Source organism: Malus domestica, chromosome 08 (assembly GCF_042453785.1).
Source record: "Malus domestica chromosome 08, GDT2T_hap1".
NCBI lineage: Eukaryota > Viridiplantae > Streptophyta > Magnoliopsida > Rosales > Rosaceae > Malus > Malus domestica.
This window is the reverse complement of record NC_091668.1, coordinates 26,237,116-26,252,115: the sequence shown is the minus strand read 5'-3', so window position 1 is coordinate 26,252,115 and position 15,000 is coordinate 26,237,116. Positions and strand designations below refer to the sequence as shown.

General features: G+C 38.5%; 2 protein-coding genes across 3 annotated transcripts; one reads left to right on the top strand and one right to left on the bottom strand.

The window, feature by feature from the left end:
* Positions 1-85: 85 nt before the first annotated feature.
* On the bottom strand, positions 86-3,064 carry LOC103441694 (heat shock 70 kDa protein BIP3-like). Of its 2 annotated transcripts, none has more exons than XM_070826511.1 (7): positions 2,903-3,064; positions 2,367-2,670; positions 2,033-2,244; positions 1,203-1,814; positions 956-1,116; positions 777-844; positions 86-622 (listed from the first exon to the last, which is right to left on the bottom strand). In XM_070826511.1, the coding sequence occupies exons 1-7, from the start codon at positions 2,949-2,951 to the stop codon at positions 181-183; spliced, it is 1,848 nt and encodes a 615-aa protein (XP_070682612.1). In that variant the 5' UTR covers positions 2,952-3,064; the 3' UTR covers positions 86-180. The 2 variants fall into 2 exon arrangements, with proteins under 2 accessions (XP_070682612.1, XP_070682613.1); XM_070826512.1 differs by having other exon boundaries at positions 1,227-1,814.
* A 9,330-nt stretch (positions 3,065-12,394) lies between these two features.
* LOC139198137 (uncharacterized) lies at positions 12,395-13,366 on the top strand. The gene is made up of 2 exons (XM_070826398.1): positions 12,395-13,169; positions 13,233-13,366. The coding sequence occupies exons 1-2, from the start codon at positions 12,395-12,397 to the stop codon at positions 13,364-13,366; spliced, it is 909 nt and encodes a 302-aa protein (XP_070682499.1).
* Positions 13,367-15,000: the final 1,634 nt, after the last annotated feature.

The following is a 15,000-nucleotide window of genomic DNA, read 5'->3' as shown; positions in this document are numbered from 1 at the left end:
AGAAGAAAAAAGGGAACAAATCTGAACCTAATCTCGCCCAATGATCCTCTCACTTTTAGGTGGGGATGAATATGTCATACGTGGCTTTTAATAAAGAGCTAATTAATCTCGCCTAATCCTTTATTTCCTTGCAGAAGGTGAAAGTAAAAAAAATAGGAAACTCTGATTAAAGAATATATTCTATAGAGTAGGAGAAGAAGTTCCACCGCTCTTCTCTACAAATTGCTTTATAACTTGAAAGCACACTCGAGCCACCTCCATCAGCTTCTTATCAAAATCATCCTTCTCTGCATTCATAATTTGACTGTCATGCAGCAACCACTCAAGAGCTTGTATAAGTTTGCAGTCATAATTTATCATGTCATACAAGTCCATCTTATCGATCAGCTTGAAGGCGGACCTCATGCTGTATATGAAGTTCTGAAGCTTGAACCTGGCATACATTGTTTTCGACAACTCTTCGTCCAGTACAGCAAGTTCCCCAGGCTCCTTCTTCACTATCCCGATTGGGATAAGCAGAGACCTCTTAGCCTTTCCGACCTTGTTCTCCTCTGCTTTCACATGTTGGGTGCCATTTGCATCAGCCAGCGTAGAGCTCTTTATACTTTCATGCACTCCCCAGCTACGTACAGATTCAAAGCAGCTTTAGTAAATATATAAAGCCTCTCTCAATTTTCACTCCTAGTACATGCATGCTAACTTAGACACCAAGTACTAATTGAAACCAAGAGGCAAAATAAATAAATAAATAACTAGTCGCGTTGGTTTCTAACTACCTTCGAAGAGGTGCAGTTCTAAATAGTTCATGGTAATCCTTTCTGATGCTTCTTTCACCTTCAAACACCTGGTAATATAATTTTCAAATATGCCCATGTATAAGTTAATCTTTTCCATTTTCCTTTTACATAAGACATATACGTACTGCTTAAAATGCATGCAACAAGTAAAGTTATACCTTGATGGATACTAGGGTCTTCGGGTCTGGATAAGTGCTCAAGGTCCGAGACTCGTTAATTGGAGTAAAGATGGCACCCTTGCTAACCAATTTGGTCATCAAACCAACATTCATTTTGATAAGGAGACGAAAAGGATCAGTATTATCAAGGAAAAGTTGATCTGGAAGCAAAGTAGAAAAAAAAATTGTTAGGTATAATATCATCAAACCCTAATTAAACAAGCAAATACAAGTGAAACGACGATACCTTTAAATTTGGTTTCATCCCCACCTTCTCCTTCTCTGAGTCTGAAGAGGACTCCACCCTCAACTGCTGCACCAAAAGCAACAGCCTCAATAGGATTGATACCCTTTTTCTTCGGCTCTTTCCCGTTGAAGAAGTCCTTCAACAACTGTTGCACCTTAGGAATTCGACTAGTCCCTCCAACAAGCACAATCTCATGGATATCTGTTTTATTAATGCCAGCATCTTCTAAAGCCTTTTTAATTGGCTCAAGAGCCTTAATCTTCTCCTCGTTGTTGTTGTTATTGTTGTACTTCCTCTTGAATAATTTGATGACAGAACCCATCATTCTGAGGACTCCGAAGCTGTCTTTACCTCTCATGTGGCTGTCTCCAGTACTTGTAGCTCCCTTGAGCTCGAACACACCATTATTGATGGTCAAGATGTTAACATCATCAATTTTACCACCACCAACTCCACCACCGAGATGATAAACCAATATGTTCTTCTGTTCTTTGTTGTCTAGGCCATAGGCGGTCGCTGCAGCCGTAGTCTCATCCAGTATCTTAACAACATTGAGCCCGGCAATGTTGCTTGCACTCGTAGTAGCCTGCCTCTGCGCATCTGTGAAATAAGCTACAACAAGCACCAATATTACACCAACGAATTCAAGCTATATATCATATTCATCATCATCATCATATATGTTTTTCTTATTCCTGCATGTACCATCCAAGAAGTAATTTTCATTGAATGTATGCATTAATCCAATCATAACTTGGTCCGTGTGTCAAACGCAGAACACGAATGAGATGTTAATTAATTAGACCATTACTTTAGTGCAATATATATACCTGGAACGGTGACGACAGCGTGTTTAATTTTCTTCCCCAGATAAGCCTCAGCGTTTTCCTTCAACTTAGCCAATATCATAGCACTGATTTCTTCGGGACTAAACACCTTTGTTTTGTTTCTAACTTTGACCTGAATACAAGGCTTTCCATCCTTGTACACAACCTCATACGGTAACAAGTTAATATCTCTCTGAACTTCCGGATCATCATACCTAGCGTACGTACCAACACAACTAATAAATTAAACTCGGTTGATAACAGTACACAGATTCAAATTTCTATATATGATGAATATGGATAGATAGATATTTAAAAGCAACATATATTTCCCTACTTCCTTCCAATAAGCCGCTTGACATGGAATATAGTGCGCTGTGCGTTGAGAGACGCTTGATCCTTTGCAGCCTCGCCAATTAAAGGGCCGGTATCATCATCATAATCAGTGAATGCAACCCATGAGGGTGTGGCTGTATTGCCTTGTTCATTCGGTATGATCTCTACACGACCACTGTTGTTGTTGTTGTTGTTGTTGTTGTTGTTGATGTACACTCCCACACAAGCATAGTCACTTCCAAGGTCGATTCCAATCACAACGTCATCCTCTCCTAATGCTAATGCTAATGCTAATATTGTTATCGCTATTCCAATTCCGATTCCAAACAAGAAGAAGAAGAAGAAGAACTCAGATGACATAATTAAATAAGGGAAAACATCGTCCATCAATTAATAACATATATACATGCAATAATTATATGAATTTGGTAAAATATACAGTAAAGCTATGTATGTGTCTTGATTTTGCATTATTGATGGATGGATGGACGGATGGATGATGATCTTCCATGAACATGAAAGCAGTTATATATGTACCTGAAACAAAGAAAAGCAGCAGCGCTAAAGTTGACGGCACTGATTTCATCTTCTTCTTAATTGTTACAGTATCTGGCTTTTTGTTAACGTCTGCCGGCAGTGCTTTTCATCTTCCTTCTTCAAGTGGTTATTCGTCTGTCTAGTCTCTACTGAGTCCGACTGACTCCGAAATTTCATTTATGACGTCAAATCTCCTATGGCAATTCGACAGGTGTCCGGAAACCTATTACCAAAGATTCGGACGTGGAAATAAAATTCCAACCTACATTCCCTAAATTCAATAATAATTTAAATTACATGTTATTAATTTCTGAATTTATCCTCTTAGTTGTTTGATGCATCTTTATTAGTTTTTTTTTTTTTTTACCTAAACAAACAATTTTATCTACGGAGAGGGGATTGGGCTAGTTTAGGCTTAGCCTCATAATCGGCTAACAATAATGTGATTTAAATTCGTCTTTAACAAAAATTGAACCTAAGAATTCTCTCACTTGCAAGTGAAAAGGAATACACTAGAGAGTAGTACTTAGTGACAGTAAGATATTCGTTATCTTGTCCTACAAACATTAAATAATGGATAAAGAAGCATAATTTTTTTTTGTCCTACAAACATTAAATATTATCTCTTTTTCCAAATAGTTTGTTTTATTGATTTTTTTTTATCAAGTGTTTATCCAACTGTGATTTTCTTTCACATTATTTTGTCGAACTGTTTTTCTTTGTTGTTTTTTATTTATAATTGTTGACAAATTATTATTAGGTACAACATTCTGTATATATTATTATTGTGTACGCTTGAATTTGTAAAAAAAAGTTTACTGGTACGGTTATTTGTAATTTTGGTACGTTTGATTTGGTACATATTATTGATATTTGTACATCATTTTCAATTTTGGTACGTTCGGTATCATATACATACGTTTATATTGTTTTCAGGCCTATTTTCTTTTAATGTATTGATATAAAAATTATATTGGTATGTTCGATATTGATTTAAAAACATATGAATCCGGGCTTCAATTTTGAATTAATAACGATTGTGCCATTGGGGGTGTGGGGGTTGGGTGTTGCTCTTCACCCAAAACAGGCGGGTTGGGCTGCTGCATTTGGGCCTGGGGTCAGCTGTCATGCGTGTTGGCCCGGGTTTCCCCAAAAGGGTCAAAATGACTCTTTTTCAGCCTTCGGTCCAGATCCAACGACCACCATTTAGGGCGGTTCATCTCGATGTCGACGAGGACCAGGAGATCGTGCAGAGGAGAGGCAGATGGTGACATCGAGGAGACCGTGCACAGGAAAAGGGTGAGGGTGGATGGATGGGAAGGTTTGGACGTGGAAAGAGGCCTGTTGGTTGCAGAGAGAAATCGCAACATTTAGGGGGGTGTATTCAATTGAGAATGTGAGAGATTTTAATGGATTTATAAATCCATGGATTTTTATGGAGTTTAATTGATTTGTAGAGATTCCATATAAAATTTTGATTCAATTCTCTCGAAATCTCATGGGAAGAGGTGAGATTTGTGGATACTTAAAATACACTACGAAATCTCTCCAATTCCCTCTAATTCTTTAACTTTCTCAAATTCTTTAAAATCAATTTCTAATTGAATACACCTGGAATGTTATAAACTTCTTTAAAATCTTAATTGAATACACCTAGATTTCTAAAGATTTTAATAAACTATTTTGAAATTCTAATTGAATACACCTAGAATTTCAGAGAATCACTTAAAATCCTAATTGAATACCCCTGGAATTATTAATTCCCTGAAACTCTCTCAGAATCCTAATTGAATACACCCATATGCATGTATATATATTAATATTTATTTGCATGTATGTGTATTAATATTTATACATGCAAATAACTGGCCTCTATCCAACCGATATGAGTTGAGATTTTCTGCACCCATTTTTGCTTGTGGCCCTTCTGTGCCTTTGTTAATTGGTTAAGGATTTGGTTTATTTTTTATTATTTTAATTATTGTCAAGTTAACATTAATTATGTTTAGTTTAATTAACAAAGGCACAAATGGGCCACAGGCAAAAATAGGTGCAGAAAATCTCAACTCATCCAATATCCATCCGAGTTTTAATATTTATACATACAAATATATTAGTATTTATTTCACAATCTCTATGAAATCGCAATATTTATTTGCATGTGTGTGTGGTGTGTGTATATATATATATATTAATTTGTATAAATTCAATATTTTTTTTTTTCTATCATATATGAGAAAACTCAATTTGTGAATATTATTGAAAAACAGGAATGGCAGCTCTTGGGTTGGGCACATATGGCGCCTGTGAATTCTAGACTTATGTCTTTGACTTTCTTTTTTTACTTGTTTTTTTATTTTTATTTTGGTTAAAGCAACAATAGTAGATTCCATATATATAAGAAAAAGAGTTATATCAAAGGCTGGCAAAAATGCCACCATAGTCAAGTATAGACGAAATTAAACTAAGGATAGAATCCGAGGCTCCTCAAATCAGGAGAAATTCATCGAAACCATATGGAGCATGGTGGGCATTGCGATGAGCAACGCCATTTCCTTGATGACTGGTATGGAAAACACAAGCACCAGCAAAATGGTACCAAACATGCTCTAGTTATCTCTAAAGGGGAAAGACTAATCAAAATGCTAGATTATAGGAAATTTGGTTCAAAATCATGTGCATTCTTTTGACATGATATTTTAAGAAATATGGGTAGTGGCAGGTCATGTAATTTTGGCACAAAAAATGATTAATTCAATACATGTGGCATGCAAGTGTGTCTTTACTACAGTGGTGGAAAAGTGTTGAGTCTTTACATGACGATGTGGATTCGAATCTCGTCGGTGACTAATCTAACATCTAATCTAACAAAATCTATCGTTTGACAAACAAAAAAAATAAATACATGTGCCATCAAAATTATTAGAAGAAGTGTTTAACAAATCTCTAAAAGGCATAGATGTTTACCACAATGGATCCAGTAGCTACATGATAGGAGCATATTTATGCTACTTAGTTATGTTGTTTTCTTGCATTTTCGTAGTTAGTTATAACTTATTATAGTGTTTAAAGTCATTTTTGTGCAATTTCAGGTTCATATGGCAAAGTATGCAAAAAGAGGCATTTTGGAGCATTTTGGAGCATTTTTGGACCAAGTTTGGATGGTGCAAACATGGAGACATGTGGATGGACGATTTTGATAATTAAAACAGCAAGGAATCAGCATGGGCGGTGCAGAAACAGCAAGGAATCAGCATGGGCAGTGTAGGAATCAGTATGGGTAGTGAAGAGACAACAAGGAATGGCAGAAATTGGACCACCATGAAGTGGATTTCTGCAAGGATGGCAGATTGTCCATTACTTGATGTTTGCTTGACATTTTCAGCCACTATATAATCCCCATTCAGCCATTCATCAAAAGGAGTTCAGAAACACACCTCCCACACACATTCCATTCATCCCATTCAGCCATACACTCTCCAAAATTTCGTACAAACTCATCCACAAACCCAGAAACCATCACTCCTTCATCCCAGCCGCATTCAACCACCATTCTTCATATCCACACCTTCCACACAACACCCACACACCATCCCCAAGCATTGCCGTGCCCCTATACCATCCATAATCCATTCTACATCACACAAACAGCCCAGAAACCACTCCATTCCAATCTGCCGCAAGGAGAAGAGAAGGAGACAGTTCATGAAATTGTTTGGCTCTTCAATCTGAGTTGTTGAACAATTTTAGGTGTATTCTATCTTATATTTCAATGTCTACTTCTTGTAATCTTCGTTTTTCATTAAGTATGATTGGCTAAATTCGTTTTGGTTAAGGGTGTATTCGAAACCATGTTTATTTATGTGAAATAAGTTGATTACTTCCAGTTATCGTTGCATAAGTCGTGAATACAATTTGCTTAACCGTTTAATTCAAAACTTATTCTTGTATGTTGATTGAGAGTGCACGCTTGATTTGCATGCTGGAATTTGGTGCTAAGATATAAGTTTGTTTCACCTAATCGTTATGAATTTATATTTGTAAGTAGTGAAGGTCGCTAATCACGATCGTATTAAGTAGATTCATGGCAGGAGTATCATGCTTTTCATAGTTACAATTGTCTTGTCGATGCTTATGATTTCCAAAGAACTTAATGATTCTAACTTGTATCTTTATCATGCTGTTCATATAGAGAACTTGTTAGGAATAATTTGTTTGCGATGCATATTCATCCAATTCAATGATTCTAGGGAAATCTGAAGGTTAATTCAAGCTGACCTAATTAACTTGGAGTGTCGAGGTTCATAACTTATTGAATTGATAACTGGAAATCGATTTACGTTGCATAAATTTCATGTGTGGAGAAGAACCCCTTAGCCATTCCATCACCCATTGATTCATCACATTTAGTTTACAATCTGTTTTACTTTACAATCTGTGCATTTAGTTCAAATTCGTCCAAACACAATCCCCCCATATTTTGTTAAGTTTGAGTCTTCATAATCTGTCCTCTTTGGTGTTTTTAAGTATTTTGAGTCATAAGTTGTGTCAAATTCGTCCAAATCTTGTTTTAGTTGCTGTTTGAGTCAATTTGCTTGTTTTAGTCAGTTTTGAGCAGATTTGAGTGTTTCAAATCTGTTTTGAGCTCTAGTAGTCTCACTAGAGTCTTTAAGTTTAGTTTTTTGTGTGTTTTTAAGTCAATTTGTATTAGATTAGCACCCCTAGTTAATCCCCGGTTAGAACGATCCCTACTTACATCATTACTACAATTGTCACAAATAGGGTTTAATTTGTGTGTCAAGTTAATTCTCACATCAAATTTTGGCGCCGTTGCCGGGGATTAGCAAAGTTGCTAATCCCTCGTTTATTTCTTTTTTGTGTTATTTTCGTTTGTTTTAATTTCAGTTTCTGACTTGGTTTTTGTTTTCTTGTTTTAGGTACGAGTGTATGACTCGAAGTTCCAAATCTGTCCAAGCAAACATTTTGGAGTTTGACGACGATTTTGAGCGAACTTTGAGAAGAACAAGAAGGCAACAAGCATCCAATCCACCTAGCCCGGAACCTCATTGCGAAGAAAACGAATTTGAAGAGGAAGAAGAGCCCACGGCTAGAGTTGTAGAGGAGAACCAAGAGATGGCAGCGGATAACCGAACCATCAAGGAGCTTTCTGCCTCGGGTTTGGATAATGCAGCCCCTCTTTGCATCCAATACCCCGCGGCAGCCCAAGGGAAGACCGAAGAGTTCGAATTGAAGTCGAGCTTGTTACATCATGTTCCAAAGTACCATGGGCTGTCCATGGAAGACCCAAACAAACACTTGAAAGAGTTTGAAGTTGTTTGTTCAAGCATGACGCCGGTGAATGTTGATGGCAACATTTTGAAGATGAAAGCTTTTCCATTCTCTCTAATGGATAAAGCTAAAGATTGGTTGTATGAATTGGCCCCGGGGACGGTTACATCTTGGGAGAGCATGAAACGAGCGTTCTTGGAGAAATTCTTTCCAACCTCAAAAGTCATTCTTTTGAGGAAACGAATTAGTGGCATCCAACAAAGCCAAGGTGAGTCATTTCCAACATATTATGAACGTTTTAAAACTCTTGTTGCTTCTTGTCCACAGCATCAAATGAAGGAGGAGTTGCTCCTTCAATACTTCTACGAATGACTCCTTCCCATGGAACGTCAAATGCTAGATGCCTCGGCGGGTGGTGCATTGGTGGACATGACTCCTATGGCTGCCAAGACTCTCATTGCGAACCGAGCGCACAACGCACAACAATATGAAGGTGTTGGGCAGAGAGATACCCCACGGCCACATCATGTAAATGAGGTAAGTTCTATTTCTGAGTTACAATCCCAAATGGCTAACCTTACTTCTATGTTATCGCAGTTTGTTGAAGGCCCCAAAACGCAAGGAACTACAATCTGTGGTGTATGCTCCATTCAAGGACACCAATCTGACCAATGCCCTCAATTAATTGAAAATGGAGGGTGGGAATCTGCCCATGTCGTGGGTTATGGGAATCAAAACCAACCAAGGGGTGACCCTTTCTCTAATACATACAATCAAGGATGGCGTGACCACCCAAATTTCAGATGGAGAGATGCACAACAACCTGCCCAACAAAGTGGATTCCGACAACCTCCGGGTTTCTTTCCAAGGCCAATGGCACCACAACTACCTCCTCAAGCACAATCATCACAAAACAACTCAGGTACGTCTATGAATGATGATAAAACTTATCAATTACTAACCACAATGGCGCAAGGATTGCAGACCCAAGCAAAGGAGGTTAATGAGCTAAAGAAGCAAATGGGCCAAATGGCAGAATTTTTGGGGCAATTTCGTGAGAATGGTAAGTTACCAAGCACTACGGTGGTCAATCCTAAAGGTGGGTTCGAATCTGCAAAAGCTATCACCCTAAGAAGTGGAAAAGAAGTAGGAAGCAAAGCACATGAATCTGCCCAAAACAAGGAGGAAGAGCAAGCTTACCCCACGGCAAGGGTGGTACCACCCATGCCGCAGCCACCTAAACCCTCACATCCGTCCACCTCAGGTAATGTTGTTCCAAATGTTGTGAATTCAAACACTAATCTGCCCAATGTTCCTTTCCCTCGCAAATTTGCACAATCAAAGAAGGAAGAGAGCGAAAAAGACATTTTGGATACCTTTCGGAAAGTCCAAGTAAACATTCCTTTACTTGATGCCATTAAGCAAGTGCCCAGGTATGCAAAGTTTTTGAAAGAGTTATGCACAACTAGGAAAAGAATTTCAAACAAAGAAGTTGTGAAAGTAAGTGAAAATGTATCCGCGGTTTTGCAACGAAAGTTGCCTCCAAAGTGTAAGGATCCGGGGAGCTTTACTATCCCATGTATAATTGGAAACACTAGATTTGAACAATGCATGTTAGATTTAGGTGCTTCTATTAATGTTATGCCATATTCCATTTATGCATCTATGAATCTTGGTGAGTTAAAACAAGATGGCGTTATAATTCAATTGGCCGATCGTTCTAACGCTAATCCCAAAGGAGTCCTTGAGGATGTTTTAGTGTAGGTCAATCACCTTATCTTTCCTGCAGATTTCTATGTTTTAGAAATGGAGGATTCGAGCCATGCTCCATCATTGCCAATCTTGCTAGGCCGTCCATTCATGAAAACAGCAAGGACAAAGATAGACGTGTTTACGGGAACTTTGACCATGGAGTTTGATGGGGACATTATTAACTTTAATCTTTCTGAGACCATTAAATATCCAATTGAGGACCATTCTTGTTTTGCTATTGATATTGTTGATTCTTTGGCACAGGTGCATTTGGATCAAATGAACGATGATGCACTTGAGGTAGCCCTAGTGCACGGCATAGGAGCAAAAATGGGGTGTGGGGGAAGCCAAGCAACCCACGGCATGCAATCTGACCATGTTGCCGTGCACCCTTGTAGTGAAGTGATTGAAATGGTCGCTGCCCTCGAGTCATTGCCCTCACACTTTGGTAAGTCTCCACTCTCAATTTTAGATTCGGTTTTGACTAACAAGTTACTTCCATCAATTGTGCAGCCATCTACACTTAAGTTAAAGCCCTTACCTAGTCACTTGAAGTACGTTTTCTTGGGAGAAGATGAGACACTACCCGTCATCATATCTAGCTCACTCACGGCCCAAGAAGAAGATAAGTTGATCAAGGTGTTAAAGGAACACAAATCTGCCATTGGGTGGACCTTGGCGGATATCAAAGGCATTAGTCCCACCACGTGCATGCATCGCATCCTTTTGGAGGAGGGAGCCAAGCCATCTCGTGAAGCTCAACGTCGCCTTAATCCACCTATGTTGGAAGTAGTGAAAAAGGAAGTTATAAAATTGCTTGATTGTGGTGTTATATATCCTATTTCTGATAGTCGTTGGGTGTCACCCGTGCAGGTTGTTCCAAAGAAGTCCGGAGTCACGGTGGTGAAGAATGAAGAACAAGAGCTTGTACCCACTCGTGTTGTGACCGGTTGGCGTGTTTGCATTGATTACAGGAAGTTGAATGCCATGACAAGGAAAGATCACTTTCCTTTGCCATTCCTTGACCAAATGTTAGAAAGGTTAGCCGGTTATACATTTTATTGCTTTCTTGATGGATATTCCGGATATAACCAAATTGTGATAGCTCCGGAGGACCAAGAGAAGACAACCTTCACGTGCCCCTTTGGCACCTTTGCATATAGGCGCATGCCATTTGGTTTGTGCAATGCCCCCGCGACATTTCAACGATGCATGGTGAGTATATTTTCTGATTATGTGGAGAAAATTATTGAAATATTCATGGATGACTTTAGTGTGTTTGGTAATTCATTCGATCATTGCTTGCATAATCTGACCTTAATTTTGAAGCGTTGTGTTGAAACGAATCTTGTGCTTAATTGGGAAAAATGCCACTTCATGGTTAAGCAAGGTATTGTTCTAGGACATATTATTTCTGAAAAAGGCAGTGAAGTGGATAAATCTAAGGTAGACCTTGTTCGTCACTTACCCTCTCCAACTTCGGTTAGAGAAGTTCGTTCGTTTCTTGGTCACGCAGGTTTTTATAGGCGTTTCATAAAGGATTTCTCCAAGATTGCACAGCCACAATGCCGATTGCTCCAAAAAGAGGTGGTGTTCGAGTTTGATGATGCATGTTCCACGGCCTTCAAGCACTTGAAGGAAACTCTCACTTCGGCTCCCATTATCACACCTCCAGATTGGAGCCTTCCATTCGAGTTGATGTGCGATGTTTCGGATTATGCTATTGGTGCTGTTTTGGGGCAGCGAAAGAACAAACAACCTCATGTTATTTATTATGCATCTAGGACATTAAATGATGCTCAATTAAATTACTCAACCACTGAAAAAGAATTACTTGCTGTGGTATTTGCATTAGATAAGTTCCGATCCTATTTACTTGGTACTAAAGTTATTATTTTTACTGATCATGCAGCTCTCAAGTATTTGCTCACGAAAAAGGAGGCCAAGCCTAGACTAATTCGATGGATATTGCTTTTACAAGAGTTTGACATTGAGATTCGGGATAAGAAGGGTGTGGAGAATGTGGTGGCTGACCACCTAAGTCGAATGGTGCATGAGGAAGCATTGCCAATTTCTGAAACCTTTCCCGATGAACAACTAATGTCTATCCAGGTTAGTGAGCCTTGGTATGCTGATTTGGTGAACTTTTTGGTGTCTAAACATGTCCCTAGCACACTTAATAGGAATCAATGTGATAAGCTTAAAAAGGATGCTAGGTTTTATGTTTGGGATGACCCATATCTTTGGAAATTTTGTCCCGATCAGATTGTAAGACGTTGTGTGAATGAATCTGAATTTCAATCCATTTTAACATTTTGTCATTCATATGCATGTGGGGGACATTTTGGCACCCAACGCACTGCCCTTAAAGTCTTAGAATGTGGGTTTTATTGGCCAACCATTTTTAGGGATGCTAGGACATTTTGCCTCACATGTGATCGTTGTCAACGAATGGGTAATATAAGTGTTAAAGATCAAATGCCACAAAACCCTATACTTTCTGTTGAAATATTTGATGTGTGGGGAATTGATTTTATGGGTCCTTTTCCTTCATCACATGGGTTTCTCTATATTTTGTTGGCGGTGGATTATGTTTCCAAATGGGTGGAAGCAAAAGCCACCCGTACTAACGATTCCAAAATGGTGGCAGATTTTGTGAAGTCTAACATTTTTGCTAGGTTTGGCATGCCCCGAGTCCTCATAAGTGATGGTGGTTCACATTTTTGTAATCTCACAATCGAGGCGCTGCTCAAGAAGTATAATGTTACACATAGGGTTTCAACACCCTATCATCCTCAAACAAGTGGGCAAGCCGAGGTGTCGAATCGGGAGATAAAACAGATTCTTGAGAAGACGGTTGGGCCAACAAGAAAAGATTGGAGCTTGAGGTTAGAGGATGCATTGTGGGCTTATAGGACAGCCTACAAAACACCCATAGGCATGTCCCCCTTTCGGCTTGTTTATGGCAAACCATGTCACTTACCTGTGGAGTTGGAGCACAAAGCTCATTGGGCCGTGAGGAAGTTCAACATGGATGTAGATGAGGCGGGAATTCATCGTAAGCTCGAATTGAACGAACTTGAGGAGATACGGAATGAAGCTTACGAGAATGCTCACCTTTACAAGGAAAAGACCAAGGCCTTTCATGATAAAATGATCCGCACCAAGTCCTTTGTTGTTGGACAGAAAGTGTTGTTGTTTAACTCTCGTCTTCGTCTATTTCCGGGTAAGTTACGTTCACGTTGGATTTGACCCTTTGTTATTACTAATGTTTTTCCTCATGGTGCAGTCCAAGTTCGTAGTTTCAAAACAGGTCAAGAGTTCAAGGTGAATGGGCATCGATTGAAGCCTTACTACGAGAACTTTGTAGAACATGTTGTGGAAGAAACAACCCACTATGTCGTGGGTTCCTATGAAGGTTGATCCAATGGAGCATCGTCCGGCTGCAAGACGTAAAAGAAAGCGCTTCGTGGGAGGCAACCCATGCAATCAACAAAGGAATCTCTTGGAATCACTCCAATTCCAGATTTGAATTTCTCAAACCCTTCTCTTTGTTGTTTACAATCTGCCATGATTAGTGTGTTTAGTTGCTGTTTGTTTGTTTGATTGTTGTTTATGTTAGTTTATGCTTGAAACATTGAGGACAATGTTTGATTTAAGTGTGGGGGGGAAAACAATATGTTTGCATGAAATTCGTGGGTTTTATTCACCTATCACTTACAATGTTGTTTCTTGCTGTTTTAAGTGTTTTTAGTGTGTTTTGAAGCATTTTAGTGTGTTTTGAAGCATTTAGTGTGTTTTGATATAGAAATCCGAAAATCTCATAAAAATTTGAAAAATTTGTTTTCAAAAACCCAAAAAGAGTTGTTTTTGTGTGTTTGTTTGTGTCTTAGGGTACCTTCCAACACAATGATGAGGATTTGGTTTTTAATTGCATGGCTGTTAAAAAGAGTTATAAACATGGATGGAAGTTTGATATGCTCTTTGGTTTATGCTTGGTTGTGGTTATAGCTTACGAATTCATATGTAATCACAAAGAAGAAAATAAGTTTTTGTAACATGCTTGAAGGAAGGAACTCAAACTAACGCTACAACCTTGAGAGACTTGAGCCTAATACGTTCTTTGGAGAGTTATTAATCTGTGCATTTTTGTTTTCTAAAGTCGTTGCATGATCTCATTATTCTTTGCTTGGTTACTACTTAGAAGGCGTTTCATCATTTAGTTCCAAATGCTAGAACTCATGCCCATTCCATTCAAAGCATGATATTGAATTGCATAACACATGAGCAAGATGAAGTTGTTTAGTAAACCAAGAGCCAAAAAGCCGACCCTCTATGCATTATGTTTAAGTTTAACCCCGTTGAGCCTTGTTTAGCCATATTCGTTGTTAACCCACATCACCCCTACCTAGCCTAGATTAGGACCATCCATACCCTTATTCTTGAAGCATAATAAAGCATGATTCAAATTGAATCCCTTTTTGATTAATGATTGGCAGAAAACAAGTGTGAGGGAATTTGTGTGTGTGTGTTGATATGCCAAGAGAAGAAATAAGGCATGAAAAGAAAAAAAAAAGAGAAGAAGAAAAGAAAAAGTTGTAGAAAGAAGGAAAAAGAGTATGAAATAAGTGAAAAAAAGTTCACATCTTTATGGTAGTTGAAAAAAGGGTCCAAAACGTTGAATATGGCCCTAAGAGTTGTATGAATCTTCCCCTTGTGTGCCTAAGTGAGTTCTGCAATCATAAGTGATTCTAGGTCTCGATTTCATTACTTTGCTTATTATGCTTTAAGAACGTTTGTTTTCCTTACCTTTCATTGTTAGCCAATCACCCCTAGCCCCGTTACAACCCTTAACTTCAATCTTGAGTGTTGTGCGTTTCAATATGTGGAGTTTGAAATTGGTATGAGCATATGGTGTCACTGGTTCTCGCATCTAAGTAGTAGCATTCCATTCATGAGATCATATACATATACACATGTTAATAATTCCAGAAAGTGCTCTCTTTGCTAATACATACGTGAGTACTAGTCTACATGTTTACATCAATCATCTCACA